This window comes from Sorex araneus, chromosome 2 (genome assembly GCF_027595985.1).
Source record: "Sorex araneus isolate mSorAra2 chromosome 2, mSorAra2.pri, whole genome shotgun sequence".
In the NCBI taxonomy this organism is placed as follows: Eukaryota; Metazoa; Chordata; class Mammalia; order Eulipotyphla; family Soricidae; genus Sorex; species Sorex araneus.
Window position 1 is genome coordinate 42,721,784 of NC_073303.1, and position 18,629 is coordinate 42,740,412.

At 64.5% G+C, this 18,629-nt stretch overlaps 1 protein-coding gene across 4 annotated transcripts in view; it reads left to right on the forward strand.

Annotated features, from left to right (window-relative positions):
* Positions 1–18,075, forward strand: part of PHF2 (PHD finger protein 2) — a 76,418-nt gene extending 58,343 nt beyond the window's left edge. The window contains exons 6-22 of one of the 4 annotated variants that reach the window (XM_055126636.1): positions 620–806; positions 1,416–1,578; positions 2,089–2,176; positions 2,937–3,043; positions 3,565–3,656; positions 4,391–4,480; positions 4,995–5,360; positions 5,585–5,704; positions 6,074–6,195; positions 8,761–8,939; positions 9,026–9,096; positions 9,503–9,666; positions 13,893–14,167; positions 14,529–14,624; positions 15,559–15,668; positions 15,965–16,337; positions 16,605–18,075. In XM_055126636.1, coding sequence (XP_054982611.1) covers positions 620–806; positions 1,416–1,578; positions 2,089–2,176; positions 2,937–3,043; positions 3,565–3,656; positions 4,391–4,480; positions 4,995–5,360; positions 5,585–5,704; positions 6,074–6,195; positions 8,761–8,939; positions 9,026–9,096; positions 9,503–9,666; positions 13,893–14,167; positions 14,529–14,624; positions 15,559–15,668; positions 15,965–16,337; positions 16,605–16,693 — 2,692 coding nt within the window. In that variant the 3' untranslated portion in view covers positions 16,694–18,075. Of the gene's footprint in view, positions 1–619; positions 807–1,415; positions 1,579–2,088; positions 2,177–2,936; positions 3,044–3,564; positions 3,657–4,390; positions 4,481–4,994; positions 5,361–5,584; positions 5,705–6,073; positions 6,196–8,760; positions 8,940–9,025; positions 9,097–9,502; positions 9,667–13,892; positions 14,168–14,528; positions 14,625–15,558; positions 15,669–15,964 lie in introns of all 4 variants that reach the window. The other 3 variants (XM_055126637.1, XM_055126634.1, XM_055126635.1) reach the window with 3 other exon arrangements.
* The last annotated feature ends 554 nt before the right edge of the window (positions 18,076–18,629 follow it).

Genomic DNA, 18,629 nt, shown 5'->3' on the forward strand with positions numbered 1-18,629 from the left:
CGAACCCAGCAGAGGAGTGTGGTGGGCTCCCCGTCTCCTGGGCAGGGCCTAGCTGGACCAGGAGGGCTTGGCGGGGAGGAGTGAGAGGCCTGGACACTGGCGAGGTGTCTGGGGCTAGTTTGGGACAGGCGGAGAGTGGCCAGGCAGCAGCGGAGACGAGGTGGGGGAGTACGGGCTCCGTAACGGTCCGGACAGTCCTCCCGGCTGGGGGTGCAGACACAGCCTTGCCAAGGGGCCGTGGAGACGGGAGGGTTCCGCGGGGCAGAGGGACAGAGCCCGGCGTTGGGGTGTGGGTGGGGGCCGTTCCTGCTCGCCTGCTGCTCTCTGAAGCGTGGCCTCCGTGCCCCGCAGTGCCCCGGCCACAAGCTAGCAGGTGGACAGTGCGTGCATGTGGGGGGCACCGGGCCCTGCGCTGGGCTGGGCCTCCTTGGGACCCCCCCGCAGCCCGCTTAGCTGCCCCGTGTCGGCCCGCTCTGTCCCCTGGACCCGTCTCCTGCTTGCTGGTGCGACAGGCGCCAGGCCCGGTGTCTGCGGGGTGGGACGGAGTGTGGAGCTGCCCCCCTGCCCAGGGCGCAGGCGGCCGCTGACCTTGCGTGCTGGACCTTGCTTCCGCCCCCAGAATGTCTAGCTTTGTGGAGCCCCCCGACATCGTGAAGAAACTGTCCTGGGTGGAGAACTACTGGCCGGACGACGCGCTGCTGGCCAAGCCCAAGGTGACCAAGTACTGCCTCATCTGCGTGAAGGACAGCTACACCGACTTCCACATCGACTCGGGCGGCGCCTCCGCCTGGTACCACGTGCTCAAGGTACGGCCTCCCGGGGCAGCTGTGGAAGACGGGGAGGCGGCACTTAAACAGCCCCAGAGGAGGCCTGGGGACACTCACTGCCCAGCTGGGACCCCCCAGCCCCCGCTGCAGCCCGAGCTGCTGCTCCACTCGGGCGCACCCCTGGGGTGGCCCCAGCCCTGTGGCCCTCTGTGAGGGTGTCCTGTGTCCCTTGGGGGTCTAGGATTGGCCCCTCTGAGCCCCACTGGCTGACAACCCTCCTCTTGCCCAGACCACACAATTGGGATGACCGTATGGCCCCAACATTTTATTGTCTTTGTTTCTCTTGGGGGGCTCACTCCTAGCTGGGCGCAGGGCCCCTGTGTGGTGCCAGGGATGGCCGCCTGGGCCTGTGTGAGGTGAGTGCCTGGCCCCCGCTGCCTCTGGCCCGCACAGCATTGTGGGAGCAGCGCTGGGGGAAGAGACCAGGGTCCCCGCACTCCCGCACACAGATGTCTCCCCCTCCCTCCTGGGCTCCTGAGGCTTACCTCGGCCCTCAGCAGCTCGACCTAGAGCCCAGTGGCCTCCCCACGCCTGGCGCCCTCGGGGTCCCCGTCCAGGGCGGCTCTGCCAATGGCCTCTCGTTGGCAGGGGGAGAAGATTTTCTATCTCATCAAGCCGGCCTCCGCCAACATCTCGCTGTACGAGCGCTGGCAGTCGGCCTCCAACCACAGCGAGATGTTCTTCGCCGACCAGGTGGACAGGTGCTACAAGTGCACCCTCAAGCAGGGCCAGACGCTCTTCATCCCCTCGGGTGCGTGTCCACTCCCCCCTCCGCGGTCACTCAGGCCTTGCCAGCTCACGCCCCGCCTCAGACACAAGCCAGGGCCCCCTCGCCCCGCTGACCGTACCCCCACTCTGCCCCGAGAGCAGAGCTCAGGCCGCCCAGAGCCGGACCCTCCCCGGCCCTTCCTCAGCGTCTGCACAGCCCGTGGCTCTGGGGTTCGCCGGGCGGGGCTGGCGGCCTCCAGGCCATGGTGCTCCCTGCAGTGTGTCCTCTGGGAGGACAGGGAGGGAGGAGGGCGTCGTGCCCGTGACCACTGGGGTCCCGAGTCAGGGCCAGGCCTCGGTTTCCCCATTGCTCCACGCAGGGCTGTGGTGCTCAGGCAGGCGCCCTGGTCTGGGGGCTGCCACGTGCCCTGTGAAAGTGGGTGGCAGGGTCCTGGGGGCCTGGGAGTCAGCCACGTGGCCAGGGCGCCGCAAGCTGGCCTGAGAGGGGCCAGGGGCGGCCCAGAGCCACATGTGACGGCGCCGGCCCCCGCAGGCTGGATCTACGCCACGCTGACGCCCGTGGACTGCCTGGCCTTCTCGGGACACTTCCTGCACAGCCTGAGCGTGGAGATGCAGATGAGGTAGGACTGTGCCGTCCCCTCTCAGGGCCCCGCGGGGCGCTCGGGATGGAGGAGGAGGCGGCCCAGACCTGCCCAGGGCCCTCGAGGACCCGGGCTCTGGGCAGTCCCCATGGCTCCTGGGGATGGCGCGGCCGAGGGCCACTGCCTCCTCCTCGGACACTGAGCTGCCCCTCCGCAGGGCCCTGGTGTGTGTGAGTGTGTGTGTGAGTGTGAGTGTGAGTGTGATTGTGTGAGTGTGTGAATGTGTGATTGTGTGTGTGTGATTGTGTGTATGTGAGTGTGGGTAAGTGTGAGTGTGTGTGAATGTGTGATTGTGTGTGTGAGTGTGTGATTGTGTGTATGTGAGTGAGTGTGTGTGTGTGAATGTGTGAGTGATTGTGTGTGTGAGTGTGTGAATATGTGATTGTATGTGTGTGATTGTGTGAGTGAGTGTGTGTGAGTGTGTGTGTGTGAATGTGTGAGTGATTGTGTGTGTGTGTGAATGTGTGATTGTGTGTGTGTGATTGTGTGAGTGGGTGTGAGTGTGTGTGTGTATTGTGTGTATGTGAGTGAGTGTGTGTGTGTGAATGTGAGTGATTGTGTGTGTGAGTGTGTGAGTGTGTGAATGTGTGATTGTGTGTGTGTGATTGTGTGAGTGAGTGAGTGTGAGTGTGTGTGTGTGTATTGTGTGTATGTGAGTGAGTGAGTGTGTGTGTGAGTGTGGCGGGGCCTGTCCCTGGCGGGGGGTGTGACTGAGGGTGGGCTCTGGCCTGGCTTGCAGAGCGTACGAGGTGGAGCGGAGGCTGAAGCTGGGCAGCCTGACGCAGTTCCCCAACTTCGAGACCGCCTGCTGGTACATGGGCAAGCACCTTCTGGAGGCCTTCAAAGGTCGGTGGGGAGGTGGCCTGGCCGGGGGCTGGGGACACTGCAGGGGCGGCCGGTGGTGGGGGCTGTGCTGGACTCGCCCAGGGTCACGGGGGGGCTCGGGCTTCAGCCACAGTCCTGTGCCCTGCGCCCTCCCTCCCCAGAGCCCGGGGTGGGGGTCAGAGTGTGGTCGGCGGGGCAGAACCGCAGCCACACCTGGGGACAGTGGGAGGCTCTGCTGGGCCGGCCTCGCTGCCTGGGGCTCAGAGTGGGGTGGGCGCCCACCCTTCTCTGGAGAGCGCCCCTTGAGGCAGCCGCGGGTGCTGTGAGGCGTCCTCCGTCGCCCCTCCCCGGCAGGGCAGTGGGCAGCGCTGGGCGCCTCACGTGGCTGCGGTCTCTGCCGAGGGCCTGGCCTTGTCGGGGGTGGTCAACTGCCAGCATGGGGGCTGGGGTGGGCAGACGGGCCCCCGGGTTCCAACAGGGACCGTTGGCAGTTGGCGGGTGGCAGCGGGCGGGGGCTCCCGCCTGACGCTCTCGCCCCCCAGGCTCCCACAAGTCTGGGAAGCAGCTGCCCCCTCACCTGGTCCAGGGAGCCAAGATCCTCAATGGTGCTTTCAGGTCATGGACCAAGAAGCAGGTAGGGACGAGGCGGGGCAGGGAGCACCCCAGGACAGCCTGTGCCCTGGCACTGGGGGTGGGCTGGTGTGTGGGGCTGGGGGTTGGGGGCCCCCGCTTCTCTCCCTCTCTCAGTCACACTCTGCCCTCTGCCCTGTGACTGCAGGCCCTCAGCAGTGAGGGCATCTCTGCCCCGCTGGACTCGGTTTCCCCACCAGGAAAGGGGTCAGCATAGTGTACTGGCCCCTTGTGGCCACCTCCATCGGGGGCTGGGCGGGGCTGCTCCTGGCGGGCTGAGAGGGGACAGAGACCGGCCTGCCTGGGACCCTCGAGTGTGCTCAGAAGGTGGCAGTGCCCAATCACAGCCACCTGCACAGCCGGTCCCTGTGTGCTGACCTCTGCGTGCTGACCCATGTGCTGACCCCTGTGTGCTGACCCTCTGTGCTGACCCCTGTGTGCTGAACCCTGCGTGCTGACCTCTGTGTGCTGACCCCTGCGTGCTGACCCCTGTGTGCTGACCCTCTGTGCTGACCCTGTGTGCTAACCCCTGTGTGCTGATCCCTGCGTGCTGACCTCTGTGTGCTGACCCCTGCGTGCTGACCCCTGCGTGCTGACCCCTGTGTGCTGACCCCTGTGTGCTGACCCTCTGTGCTGACCCCTCTGTGCTGACCCCTGTGTGCTGACCCCTGTGTGCTGACCCTGCGTGCTGACCCCTCTGTGCTCACCCTCTGTGCTGACCCTGTGTCCTTTCCGCAGGCCCTGGCAGAGCACGAGGATGAGCTCCCAGAGCACTTCAAACCCTCGCAGCTCATCAAGGACCTGGCCAAGGAGATCCGGCTCAGTGAGGTAGGCGGAGGCCTGTGTTCGCCTGGGGACGGTCCTATCCTCCATCGTGGGCTGGGCGTGTGGGGTGTCCCGGTGGCTGGCCTCTGCCATCTGGGATTCGCACCTGGAGTGGGGGATGGGCCGTGAGGGGGAGGCGGGGCGAGGGTGATAGTGAGGAGGGGTGAGGCTGAGGGGGAGGCTGAGGGGAGCCAGGGTGAGGGTGAGGGTAAGGGTAGGGGGGTGAGGGTGAGGTGGGTGAGGGAGGGCTGAGGTGAGGAGTGAGCCTGAGGCTGAGGGTGAGGCTGAGGTGGGGGGTGAGGAGTGTCGGGCCCCCGTGCTGCCCAGTTGGGGCTGAAGACCCGGCGTGGAGGGCCCATCGGTGACGCATGCGTGGGTCGTTGCGTGGGTGTCGCCCTCCCCCGGGTGCTGTGGTGTGAGTGTCGTGTGTGTGGACAGACCCGAGTGCCGGGGTGTGTGCTGGGCCTCGAGTGGGCTGGGTGTCGCCGCGCGGGGCTCAGCTCTCCGTCCCCCCCAGAACGCCTCCAAGGCCGCCCGGTCGGACGTGACTGCGGCTGTGTCCTCCGATGAGCTCTGCTTCGGCGACCGCGACAAGGAGGAGCCCCCGTCCCCCATCGAGGCCAGCCCGCCGCGGTCCTTCCTGGAGAAAGTGTCCAAAAAAAAGACTCCGAAAACCATGAAGATGCCCAAGCCGTCCAAAGCCCCCAAGCCCCTCAAGCCCCCGAAGCCCCCGAAGCCCCCCAAATCGTTGAAGCTCAAGGACGGGAGCAAGAAGAAAGGGAAGAAGTACCGGGGCTCGGCCTCCCCCATCCCCGACCTCGACCTGCTGGAGGCCCACACCAAGGAGGCGCTCACCAAGATGGAGCCGCCCAAGAAAGGCAAGGTGAGAGGGCGGGGGGCTGGAGCCGCGGAGCCCCCGAGAGGCGCCCAGCACCCCGAAGCTCTCCCCGGCCCAGGAAGTCAGCGGCAGCTGGGGCTGGTCCTGGCCCCGCAGTCCCGAGGCCCAGGGTAGCTGGGAGGGGACAGTGAAGCCGCCCGGGCCTTGCCTCTCTCGCCTGAGGCGTGTCCCCGCGCGCTGCCCACTGAGACACAGCTGCTCCTTCCCAGGCCACCAAGAGTGTCCTCAGCGTGCCCGGCAAGGAGGCGGTCAGCGCTCAGAATGACGTGGAGCGGCTGGAGATCCGCGAGCAGACGAAGAGCAAGTCAGAGGCCAAGTGGAAGTATAAGGTGCGGCTGGGCGCTGCGGGGCGGGGGCCTCCTCCGGGCTGCCCGAGGGGGAGGCTGCGGGGCAGGGGCGGGGGCCTCCCTCCCCCGGGCTGTGTGACGAAGAGGCCGGGGCCCCGGGTGGAGCAGAGCTGAGGCGTGTGCAGGTGCTGCCCGTGTGTCTGCCGTGGTCCGGCGTGGCTCTGCGGTGTCTCTGTGGCATGTGCGGGCTCATCCTGTGGCCCGGAGCCGGGGGCATTGTCCTCTGCTGCTCCTGACCAGGGCCGTGGGTGTGGGGCCTTGGCAGGCGCGTGTGCATGAGAGGAGGCTGGCCCGGGCTGGCCCCTCTGCCCCCCGCCCACCAGGCTCAGCGGCCTGTGGTCCGCCCTCCAGAACAGTAAGCCAGACTCCCTGCTGAAGATGGAGGAGGAGCAGAAGCTCGAGAAGTCTCCGCTGTCGTCAGGAAACAAGGACTCCAAGTTCTCCTTCTCCTTCTCCAACAAGAAGCTCCTGGGGTACGTGAGTGTGATTCAGGGGGCCTCCACACACCTCACACAGCCTTCACATGTGTCACACCTGGACACACACACCACAGCCATGCACACACCTCTCACCCATGCACACACCACAGCGGTGCACACACCTCTCACCCATGCACACATCACAGCCATGCACACACCTCAAACATGCACACACATGATACCAATGCAGAGTCACACCTATAGACACATAATTCCAATGCACATAGCCACACCTATACACACCACATCCATGTACACATATCACGCCCGTGTACACACATCACATCTGTGCACATACATTACACCCATGTACACCATCATATCTGTGCACACACCACACGCATTTATACCCATTACACCTGTACACCACACCCTTGCACACACACTGTACCTATGCACACGTCACGTCCATGCACACACATCACATTCATGCACACACATAATATCCGTGCATACATATCATACCTGTGCACAAACATCGCACCATGCACACGTCACACCCATGCACACAATCATACCCATACCCACATGCACACATCTCACACCCCCACACCCTCCACATGTCTCCCCCAAAACTATCATACACACCTTGCACACACACGACAGACACATGGGACAGTCAGACACGCGGGATAGTAACACACAGGACAGCCATACAACAGTCACACAGACAGAAAAGTCACCACATGGCAGTCCCCCAGCCCCTAGCGCCCACCACAGACACACACTCAGCTGCGGCCCCTCCCAGAGCCGAGAGGGAGCAGGGCTTGTGTGGAGGCAGCAGGTAGCAGCAGAGCTGGGGGCTCTGAGGCCCGCGCACACGGTGGGACTGGGCCCACGCACAGCTGCACCAGCACCATGAACACGTGGGGCCCACCTGTGTGCACGCGTGCTCGAGTGCTCAGTCCCAGTGCTCAGCCCCGCCAAGCTGGGGTGGGGCCCGGAGGAGGAGCTGGGGCCGGCGCAGGCCCGGCTGAGGCCCAGGCTGGTTCAGGAAGGGCAGGCGGAGCCCCGTGCAGTGCCGAGAGTGGAGGTGGGGGAGGGCTCGGTCCCAGAGGGCAGAGGGGGAACCCTGCCCACCCTGCTGGCGTCTGGGCCCGGCAGCCTGGCCTGGGCGACAGACCGACCTCGGGAACGGGGCCTCTCTGCTAGGAGTCTCATCTGCAAAACGGGAGCAGGACAAGTCTGGGTCGGGTGGGGTGGGGGAGGGAGGCGCTGACCTGCTGTGTGTCCCGTCCTGCGCCCAGCTGCTCAGGGGGTTCTGGCCACGGCTCCAGTGCCCAGATTCCTTGACCTGCAGCTGCTCAGGGGCAGGAGGTGTTGGAATGGATGCGACAGATGTGATGGATGTGAGCCAGAGCTCAGGAAATGGTGCAGGGGACCGGCACTGGGCTTGTGTGTGTGTGTGTGTGTGTGTGAGGTGTCGTCTGTGTGCTGTACAATGTGTGCGTGTACAAAGCGTGTGTGCATGACGAAGATAGTGTGTGCTGCACGATGTGTGTGTGTGCATGACGAGTGTGTATGTGTGTGTGCTGTATGACACATGTGTGCATGATGAGTGTGTGTGTGCGCTGTACAATACATGTGTGTGCATGGTGGAGGTGTTGGTGTGTGTGCTATAACATGCATGTGTGTGATGAGATGTGTGTGCTGTACGATGTGTGTGGAACATGCATGCATGTGTGACGGGATGTGTGTGCTGTACGATGTGTGTATGTAACATGCATGTGTGTGCGTGACAGGATGTGCGGCACAGATGTGGACAATGTGGAATGAGGAGGCCTCACCTCCTCCTGGGGCTGTGGAGCGAGGAGGCCGTTGTACGTGCTGTACAGTGTGTGTGTGTGTGTGTGTGTGTGTGTGTGTGTGTGATGGGTGCATGTGTGCTGTACAATACAAATGCGCATGATGTGGTGTGTGTCCTGTACAATGTGTGTGTGAAGGGGTGTGTGTGCTTTACAATGTGTGTGTGTACATGGTGGGGTTGTGTAGTTGTATGTGCTGGACAGTGCACGTCTGTGCATGGTGAGGGTGTGTGGTGTGTGTATGTGCTGTACATGCATATGTGTGTGTGATGGGGGTGGTGTGTGCACCGTATGATGTGTGTTTGGCGGGGCGTGTAGTGTGTGCTGTACGATGTGTGTGTTTGATAGGACTGTGGGGCATGACGCGGGTGTGTGTTGTGTTGTGTGCTGGTGGTTTCCAGCGCTCCCTGTCTGTGTCGCTGGGCCCCGCAGGACTGGGCTCACGCCGAAGGAGACAGGGCACCTGGGGGCCAGGGTCCTGCCGCTGCTCCTGCCCAGTGGCCCAGCTGTGCTCCTGGAGAGCCTGCTGCCCCCTGGCAGCCCCTCCAGCGCCTCCCCCCGTGCCAGGCAGGGCAGTGCTCAGGGCCGCCTGCACCCGGGGCCCCTGCTCAGGGTATCAGGGGCAGACAGCAGGGCTGGACGCGTCCCGGCCTGGCGTGGGCCCTGGGGTCTCCCGTGCGCGGCGGGTGAGACCTGGGCTGGGGGGGCAGTGGCCGGGGCCTGGCGCCCGCTCACGGCCCTGTCTGCACCCAAGCTCCAAGGCCCTGAAGCCGCAGCCCGGCTCGGGGCTGTTCGGGGCCCTGCAGAGCCTGAAGGAGGACAAGCCGCAGCCCGTGCGGGACGAGTACGAGTACGTGTCCGACGACGGCGAGCTCAAGATTGACGAGTTCCCCATCAGGAGGAAGAAGAGCGCCCCCAAGCGGGACCTGTCCTGTGAGTCGGGGCGCTCCGAGGCCCGGGGGCTGGCGGGGGCGTCTCCGAGGGGCCGTCTGGACGGTCGGGCCTCTGCTCTCTCGCAGTCCTGCTGGACAAGAAGGAGCTGCCGTCCACGCCGGCCAGCAAGCCAAAGCTAGACTCGGCACGCTACAAGGTGAGCCCGCCGCCCCCTGCCGCTCAGTGTGCAGGGCTAGGCGCTCCCCATCCTTTGACACGCGTGTCCACGGGCAGCTGTGGCCTGAGAGTCCCTGGGCCCACACGAAGGGACATGTGCAGGCTGCAGGTGGGAGGCAGGTGCGGGGTGGAGGGTGGAGGGTGCTGGGCCCCGTGGGTCCTCCACGGAGCAGGACTGCGGTGGGGCCTGAGCCCGGGGCTTCCCCCACGAGCTGGCCTTTGGGGGTCCCTGTCATAGCGGGGTCTGTAGGGCTGCGTGCACCCGCTTCCCGGCGACGCTGCTCTGCTGTCCCCTCCGGAGCCATGTCCCTCTCTGTGCCACCTGTCCGCCGTGGGTGCTTGAGCTCTGGGGGGGCACTCGACCCCTCTCACTGGCCACCCCCCAGCAGAGCGACGACTCCTCCGACGAGGGCTCCCTGCACATCGACACGGGCGCCAAGCCCGGCCGCAACGCCAAAGTAAAGAAGGACAGCGGGAGCTCGGCCACGGGCATCCTGGACCTGCTGCAGGCCAGCGAGGAGGTGGGCGCGCTCGAGTACAACCCCAACAGGTAGGCGCCCGCCAGGGGGCGGCCCACAGAGGCCCCGGGTGGTGGGCCCCGGGTTCCGGTCAGCGCAGAGCAGAGGAGGCAGGAATGGCTGTGGGTGCCGTGCAGGGCTCCATCTCTGCCTGGCAGGTGGCGGGGAGAAGGGCCGGGCTCGGGTGTGCCCCTGGGGGTCCCAGCGTCATTCCTGGATGGCCTGATGAGAGGCCCACGGCCCCGAGCTCAGGGAGCCCAGACCCCTCCCTGAGAAGGCCTTGCTTGGCCCCTCCCCGAACCCGGTGGCAGGCTCGGTGACACCCGCGGTCCCCGGTGTGGGCTTCAGCCCTGGGTGGGTGAATCTAGGTGGAGCCCGGCTCCAGGAGGAGGCAGCCCTGGGCCCATGGGGAGGGAACCCCGGGGGTGGGGGGACTGCCCAGCACTGAGGTCAGGGCCCGTCAGCACTGCGGGCTGGGCTGGGGTGCTGTCACCCAGGTGAATAATGGGCACCCAGGGTTCGAGTCTGCTTAGCACAGTCCCCGGGCTTGTCCTATGGGTGTCGGGGACTTCCTGCTCACAGCCTGGCAGTCCTTGGTGGCCTGTCATGACTGTCCATGGCCACTTTCCCAGCCCTGCTGCTTCTCTGCGCCTGCACCCATCACCCCAGGGCGAGATGTGCACCAGGGAGACGGGCAAATAGCCCCGAGGCCTCCTTCCTGCCCCGGGGGTCCGTGACTGCCCGGCCCCCCCCTCCCCCGCAGAGGCTTCTGTGCTGGGCGGGACAAGCAGAGGGTCAGTTCCTGGGGCTCAGGCCCCTCTGCCCTTCGCCCACCCCACTGTCCGAGAGTCCCTGGGGTCCTGGAGGGCCAGGCTCTCCCTGCCAGGTCCGAGGGGGCTCAGGAGATGCAGTGGCCTTGAGGAAGGCCGGGCTGGGCTCGGCGCTCACGGCAGCTTTGGCACAGCCCCGGCGGCGGGCAGCGTCTGTTTCCCGCAGCTCAGGGGGGGGGCGGGCTCTGGGGTTCAGATTTCCTGCTGTGACGGGCACCCCCCCTCCCAGCACACACACACACTGTCCGTGGCCTCTGCCCTGGCAGGGCCTGCACCCGAGGCCCCTTTCCTGCAGGGTCTCCTGGGCCGTGGCCCCTGGAAGGCGCTGTGACCCCGTGCTGACCCGCGCCTACGGGGCGCCTGTCTCGTGGGAGGTCTGAGGCACAGACCCTGGAGACCCACCCAGGACGCCCCCGGCCCCCTGAGGTCACGCAAGAGCCCTAGGGGGCAGGGGCTCTGGGTGGAGGGTCCCGTCCGCACGGTCACGGATGCCTGCATATGCCCACACATGTGTGTACATGCCACACACCCACACACGAGCATCCCGGCTCACACACGCCTGCACAGGCTCGCCCGCACTCATGCATAAACAACCCTGCACGTGCACTCACAGGCCTGCACACGGCAGCACACGCCTGCACGTGCACGCCCACACCGCACACTCCCGCACACACGCACGCGCTCACTCGCGCAGCCTGCCGAGTGGCTGCCGCGGCCGCCCCTCTCCCAAGCCTCCCGTTCGTGCCTCCGTCAGGTTTTGATGGTCCATTTGCTCTGTTTTAAGTTTTCGATGTTTGAAAAGCAACAACAGCTTAAGGAAAAGGAGGAAAAAATGTTAATTTCTGGCGGATGGTTTTCTTGGTGTTTACTGAGGTGTGTGTGGGAGTGGGGGCGGGGCAAGGGGTTTGGTATGATAATTGGAGGATTAAGGTATTATTTTCCACATGCGCGGGGTAGGCGCCGAGACTTGATTTGCAGGGACAGCGGCGCTGCCAGGCGGCAGTGGGCACAGCTGGGAGCACACGGCCCAGGTGGTGCCGCCCGGTGGGGCTGGATTCCACACTGGCTCGCAGGGTCACTCCGTGGGTGTCCTGGCCACTGGCAGTGGAGCTGGGTGAGAGGACAGGCCTTCGGGGGGCAGGTGGCTCCTTGTGGGGTGCAGAGGCAGCTGGAGTCAGGGTCGGTGCTGTGGGGTGTCGAGGGAGATGCCACGCTGGGGTGGTTTTGGCTCTGCTGGCAGGGCAGGGGCCACAGAAGTGCCTGTCCAGGGCTTCCCCGGCGGGGCTGGGCGGCCCTTTTACCCTGGATACTGGTGCTCAGCACAGGCCTCCTGACCCTTCAACCTCTGACCACTCCGGATCCTCCTGTGGCCCACAGCCTTGGTGCCCATCCAGTGGCAGCCAGCCACTTTGTCCATGCACCTGTGGGTGGGAGTGGCCCTTCTTCCGGTGACCCACCCCAACCCTCACCGTGAAGCCCCTGGCCTGGAGCACAGCATCCCCCTAAGGATGGCTTCCTCCAGAACTGTCCCGAGGTCTCTGCCCAGCGGCCTGGGATGGGGGCAGCTGCGTCCCCTAGCTCTGCAGCTCAGTACTGGGAGGTCCTCGCCCCAGAGCTGAGCCCTGCTGGCATCCCCACTGACGGGGCAGCGGGCACCTTGCAGAGGGGTGTACAGACGTGTGCGGCTCCTGCTGTGGGGCAGGTGACCACCAGTACATGGACTGGACGCCTGCCTCCCCGCAGGCCTGCTGCCCGGAGTGTGCAGGTGTGTGTGCGAGTGTAGATGTAGGTGCAGGTGTGTGTGCGGGTGTAGATGTAGGCGCAGGTGTAGATGTAGGTGCAGGTGTGTGTGCGGGTGTAGATGTAGGTGCAGGTGTGTGTGCGGGTGTAGATGTAGGTGCAACTGTGTGTGTAGACGTAGGTGCAGGTGTGTGTGCGGTGTAGATGTAGGTGCAGGTGTGTGTGTGGGTGTAGATGTAGGTGCAGGTGTGTGTGCGGGTGTAGATGTAGGTGCAACTGTGTGTGTAGATGTAGGTGCAGGTGTGTGTGTGGGTGTAGATGTAGGTGCAGGTGTGTGTGCGGGTGTAGATGTAGGTGCAACTGTGTGTGTAGATGTATGTGCAGGTGTGTGTGCGGTGTAGATGTAGGTGCAGGTGTGTGTGCGGGTGTAGATGTAGGTGCAACTGTGTGTGTAGATGTAGGTGCAGCTGTGTGTGTGTAGATGTAGGTGCAGCTGTGTGTGCAGGTGTAGATGTAGGTGCAGTTGTGTGTACAGGTGTAGATATATGTCTAGGTGCGGGTGTAAATGTAGGTGGAGGTGTGTGTGTGTGTAGATGTAGGTGCAGGTGTGTGTGCGGGTGTAGATGTAGGTGCAGCTGTATGTACAGGTGTAGATATATGTCTAGGCGCAGGTGTAGATGTAGGTGCAGGTGTAAATGTAGATGCAGCTGTGTGTGCGGGTGTAGATGTAGGTGCAGCTGTGTGTGCGGGTGTAGATGTAGGTGCAGCTGTGTGTGCGGGTGTAGATGTAGGTGCAGCTGTGTGTGAGGGTGTAGATGTAGGTGCAGGTGTGTGTGAGGGTGTAGATGTAGGTGCAGGTGTGTGTGCGGGTGTAGATGTAGGTGCAGCTGTGTGTACAGATGTAGATATATGTCTAGGTGCAGGTGTAAATGTAGGTGGAGGTGTAAACATAGGTGCAGGTGTAAACACAGGTGCAGGTGTGTGCGAGTGTAGAGGTAGGTTCAGGTGTGTGTACTGGTGTAGAGGTAGGTGCAGGTGTGTGTACTGGTGTGGAGGTAGGTGCAGGTGTGTGTACTGGTGTAGAGGGAGGTGCAGGTATGTGTACTGGTGTAGAGGGAGGTGCAGGTGTGTGTACTGGTGTAGAGGGAGGTGCAGGTGTGTGTGCAGGCAGAGATGTAGGTGCAGGTATAGGTGTGGTGTACAGTGGGGTGCAGGTGATGCACACATAGACCTGGGTACAGGTGTGGAAAGCAAGGGAGGTCTCCAGGAGAGAACATGCACAGGAGGGACTGTGCTGCCTGTGCCAAGGGCCAGGGGTCGAGTGGACGGGGCCCTGAAAGGCAGGAAGGGGGCAGGGGTCCTGGGTGGGACCGCGGGAGGGAGGAGGCCTGGAATCTCGGATCTCAGATGTCACAGTTTGGAGCGATCTAATGGGTGGCATATGTCTGTCCCCTCCTGCTCCGCTCCTTAGTTCCTGGGACGGGACTGTCCTCTGTCCTCATGGGGGAGGGTCCTCAGCCCGTGAGCAGCTGCCGCCAGCCCGGCCACCGGACAGGGAGCGCTGCCCACTGTGGCTCTGGGCAGACGCACTTGTGGCCTGTCTGCTGTGGGCCGCTGGCCGTGGCGTGAGGCCACAGGCAGGGGCTGGGTCTGGGGCGCGTGCTGAGTGCCTGTGTCTGTGCCCCCAGCCAGCCCCCGGCCTCCCCCAGCACACAGGAAGCCATTCAGGGGATGCTGTCCATGGCCAACCTTCAGGCCTCCGACTCCTGCCTGCAGACCACGTGGGGAGCCGGCCAGGCCAAGGGCGGCGCCCTGGGGGCCCATGGCACCCGGAAAAATGGGGGTGGCAGCAAAAACGTGGGCAAGCGGCTGCTGAAGAGGACTGCCAGGAACAGTGTGGGCCTGGACGACTACGAGGAGGACCAGGACCACCTGGACGCCTGCTTCAAGGACTCAGACTACGGTGAGGCTGCGGGGCCCCGCGGGGACCGGGATGTAAGGCGTGACACAGGCGGGACTTTGGAGAGGCACCCACAGTGGACACCCTGCCTGGCCCTCTGCTGATGCCGCCCATCCCCGGCCTCCTTACCCACACCCTCTGGAGGCTGACGGTCGGCCCTGTCTGGGCCATGACTGCACCTCAGCTCACACCAGCCCAGCTTGCTGCCCTGCTCTCTGTCCCCGCCTGCATGCCCCGGCCTCACTCCTGGCTCAGGGAAGCTCTGCAGCACCCCAGGGCTCGGGCTGCTCTGGGAGCCCCGGGAGGGCCCCAGAGATGCCCCCGTTCTCTGGGACTCAACCCTCTCCCTGCCGCCCCCCTCTAGTGTACCCCTCCCTGGAATCGGATGAGGACAGCCCCGTCTTCAAGTCCCGGTCCAAGAAGAGGAAAGGCTCTGACGACGCCCCCTACAGCCCCACAGGTGGGCTCCGTGTCCGCACCCCTTGGGGTCTGAAACAGGATGGTGGACGCCTGCTCAGATGGGCAGTCGCCTGGCTTCGGGGATCTGCTCCCACCCCCTGCCAGTCAGCCATCCTTGTAATCCTTGTAGTCCACACACACACACACACACACACACACACACACACACACACACACACACACACACACACACACACACGGTGCACCCACCCACCCACCCACCTTTATCTTGTTGGGGCTGGGTCTTTGCTGTTCTGCTGGACATGGACCCCCCACCCCATCCCTGCCTCAAGTTCAGATTATACTTGGGAATTTGTGACCATAGCAGGTGGGGCTAGGAGTAGGGGGCGGAGCCTGGGGCAGGAGGCGGGGCCTGGGAGCGGGGACAGATCCTGGGAGCAGGGGCAGGGCCTGGGGAGGGGCAGGGCTTGGGTGCAGGGGTGGAGCCTGGGACAGGAGGCGGGGCCTGGGAGCAGGGACAGATCCTGGGAGCAGGGGCGGAGCCTGGGACAGGAGGCGGGGCCTGGGAGCAGGGGCGGGGCCCGAGAGCAGGGCCGGGGCCTGGAACAGGAGGCGGGGCCTGGGAGCAGGGACAGATCCTGGGAGCAGGGGCGGGGCCTGGGGGAGGGGCGGGGCCTGGGAGCAGGGACAGATCCTGGGAGCAGGGGCGGAGCTTGGGACAGGAGGTGGGGCCCTGGAGCAGGGGCGGGGCCTGGAACATGAGGCGGGGCCCGGGAGCAGGAGCTGGGTCTGGGATGGGAGCAGGGGCGGGGCCGGGAGCAGGGGCTGGGCCTGGGATGGGAGCAGGGTCTGGTGTCTGGGCAGGGTGAGGGAACAGGGGACGCGGCCTGGGAGAAGGGGTGAGGTCAAGGAGCCCTAAAGCGGGCGCCCACAGTGGCTGGGCCCCCTCCAGGCAGCCTGCATTTTCCCGGCAGCGAGGGTTGGCCCGTCCATGCCGAGGCAGGACAGACCCATGCGCGAGGGCACCAGAGTGGCGTCCATTGAGACCGGGCTGGCGGCCGCCGCAGCCAAGCTGTCCCAGCAGGTAAGGAGCAGTGGCCGGCTTCACTTCCCGGCTGCCCCGCCCGCGGGCCGCCTGGGCTGGGAGCTGCCGGGGAGCAGTGCCCGTTCTCCTGGTCCCGGCTAACACCAGCCCCCGTCCAGAGGGCGTCCTTGCACACCCGCCTGGGGTAGAGCGGGCTGTACCGGGGCCGTCCACTGCGGCTGGACGCCGGAGACGTGGCCTCGGGCGGACCGGGCCCGGGGGCGCAGGGCGCGGGCGCGGGGGCGGGGCGGGGGTCTGCCCAGGGCCCGCGTCAGCGCGCCCCTGCTTTCCCGAAGGAGGAGCAGAAGACCAGGAAGAAGAAGAGCGCCAAAAGGAAGCCGGCCCCCCACAGCGCCTCGCCCCCGGCCTCGGCCGGCACCACCCCGGCCGGCACGACCTCGGCCGGCACCACGCCCGCCTCCAGCACGCCCGCGTCCACCACGCCCGCGTCCACCAGCACGGCCAGCAGCCAGGCCTCGCAGGAGGGCAGCTCGCCCGAGCCGCCGCCGCCCGAGTCCCACAGCAGCAGCCTGGCCGACCACGAGTACACGGTGGCCGGCGCCTTCGCGGGGGCCCAGGCCGGCCGCGCCGCCCAGCCCATGGCGCCCGGGGTCTTCCTCACGCAGAGGCGGCCCTCCGCGTCCTCCCCCAACAACACCGCTGCCAAAGGTACCGTGCCCGCCGGGCCCGCCCGGAGGAGGCCCTGCAGCCGCGCGCCCCGCCCCCCGGCCCGGCCCGCGCCCGGGCCCGCACCCGGCGGGGAAGGGGCAGTGTGACGCGGGGGTCGGACGCAGCCCCGCCGGGGCCAGCCCGGATGGACGTGGTCTGTGGTTCGCCGAGCAAGGGGTGCGGGCCCGTCCGGGTCCCCGCCCGGGCAGGACGGGGTTCGAGGCGGCCCCTTCTCACTCCCTCCTGTGTCCTCTCCTCCGCCCCCAGGAAAACGTACAAAAAAGGGCATGGCCACCGCCAAACAGAGGCTCGGGAAAATCCTGAAAATCCACCGGAACGGAAAACTGCTCCTTTAAAGTTCGGAGAGTCAGGTCAGGATCCTTCTGCTCCGCTCAGGACCCCCCGGAGCCCCGCTAGGACATCAGCCCCCCGCAGGGCGGCCGCAGTGCCTCACCCGGGGGGCCCCCCCGGCGCCCGCCCCGCGCCCCCGCCCCCGGCACGCGCCCGTCGGAGCGCACCCCCGCGGACGGACAGACGCCCCCGCCCCGGGGCCCCGTCCGCCTTGAGGACGGCCCCGGGGCCACGCGGCCTTCGAGGAAGGCGCGAGCCCAGGCTCAGCGCCCGGCGTCGGGCCGGCCCCAGGCCGGCAGCCCCCCGGGCCTAAAGCACGGCCTAGGACAGAGCGGGAGGAGAGGGCGGGCGCCGCGCCCCTTCTCGTCCCGGGCCGCCCCCCGCGAGCCCGGCGCGGGCAGGGCAGGGCAGGGCCGGGCAGCGCCCCCGCCCACCCGCGCACGCACTCCTGAGAGCGCCTCTCCCACCCCCCGGCGCCGGTGTCCGCGGCGGGCCGGGCGCGCGCCCGCCCGCCCGCACGGAGGGGCTGCATTTGTTTCTCAGGCAATCCTGTATTTTAATTTTAGATGTATTTCCTGAAGCATATTTTTCATAGAATGTAGCGTGTAAATAGCTTTTTAAATGACTTCTTTTTTATAAGAGTAAGAGTATCTTTAGGAATTTCTTTCTATAGAGTCCCTCATTAACATTTATACGCGTTTTTTGCCGAGTCTGATGAACAGTTGGGTTTCAGATGCTTTCTCCTTTTGCCCCTTTCTTTGGATTATTATGGTTATTACTATCATTCGTTCTTTTAGAAAACTAAGGTATTGCCTGAAAAACAAGTGATGTCTGTGCGGCCTTAGGTCTGTCTTTTACAGAAGCAAACAGTGCAAAAGATCTCTGCCAGACACGTTTTGAAGACAAATCTTCAACCTGAATACCAGCTATTGTTTCCTTCCTGTATGATGAGGGGTGGGGGATGCAGTTATTTTACTAGCACCTTGTGAAGTGTTTCTGTGTTTTGTGATGCTGTAATTTATTAATGTTTGTAGCTTTTTATATTTGTACATTTCTTATGAGCTTTGTTTATATACCCATCCCCGGGTTTTCTTCTGTCCGTGAGGAGACGCAGCTCCACGCAGCCTTACCCGCCGCCCACCGTGTCCGCGGGGGGACGCAGCCCCAGAGCCTGAGGCTGGTGGGTCGCCCCCCACCCCAGCCCGACAGCAACCTCCGGCTCGCAAGGGTTCTGTTCCCTGTCCTTGTGAAACCTTTCTACAATCTCGCCTGGGCATCAAGCTGTGCTCTCTCTCTTTTATTTTTTTAATTTTATTATTATTATTTTTGGCAACATGTACATTTCTAACAAAGTTTATCGTGGCTATTAAAGTGTTTTATTTCCCGATTCATATTTACTCTTGTATCGAGTCCATGAGGTCTAAGGCGACTTAGATCAAAGTTTTAAAAGAGTAAAAAAAAAAACTATTTCCGGTTTTGTACAGAACCATGTCTGTGTCCTTTCTGCTTCGGTGGCTGCGAGTGCCGGCACGGGGGAACCGAGTGGGGACGCAGACGCAACACCCGCAGGGCTGGGTATCCCGGAGCCTCCAGCCGGAGGCCGCCTGCTGAGGAACTGTCACAGCATGCGGTTGCGTTGAGGCTTTGGGTGCGGGGATGGTGCCGAGTGCCCCAAGAGTAGGTGTGGATTTCACCTGGATCCAGTGACAGTCCCAGCAAACCCACTGCAGGTCCCTGTCATGCACTGCGCGCCATCACGGCCAGGGACCCTCCCCCCAGTGGAAAGGGGTCAGAGAGGACGCCTGGAGCCTGCACTGGGCCCCCTGCCCCTCAGTCCTCTGCTCTGCACTCAGCTGGGGCCCGTGCCCAGACCTGCAGGTTCTGCCCCATGGCTGTCCTGTGGGTGCCCAGGCTTTGCCTCTGTGGCCATAGGGGTCAGGT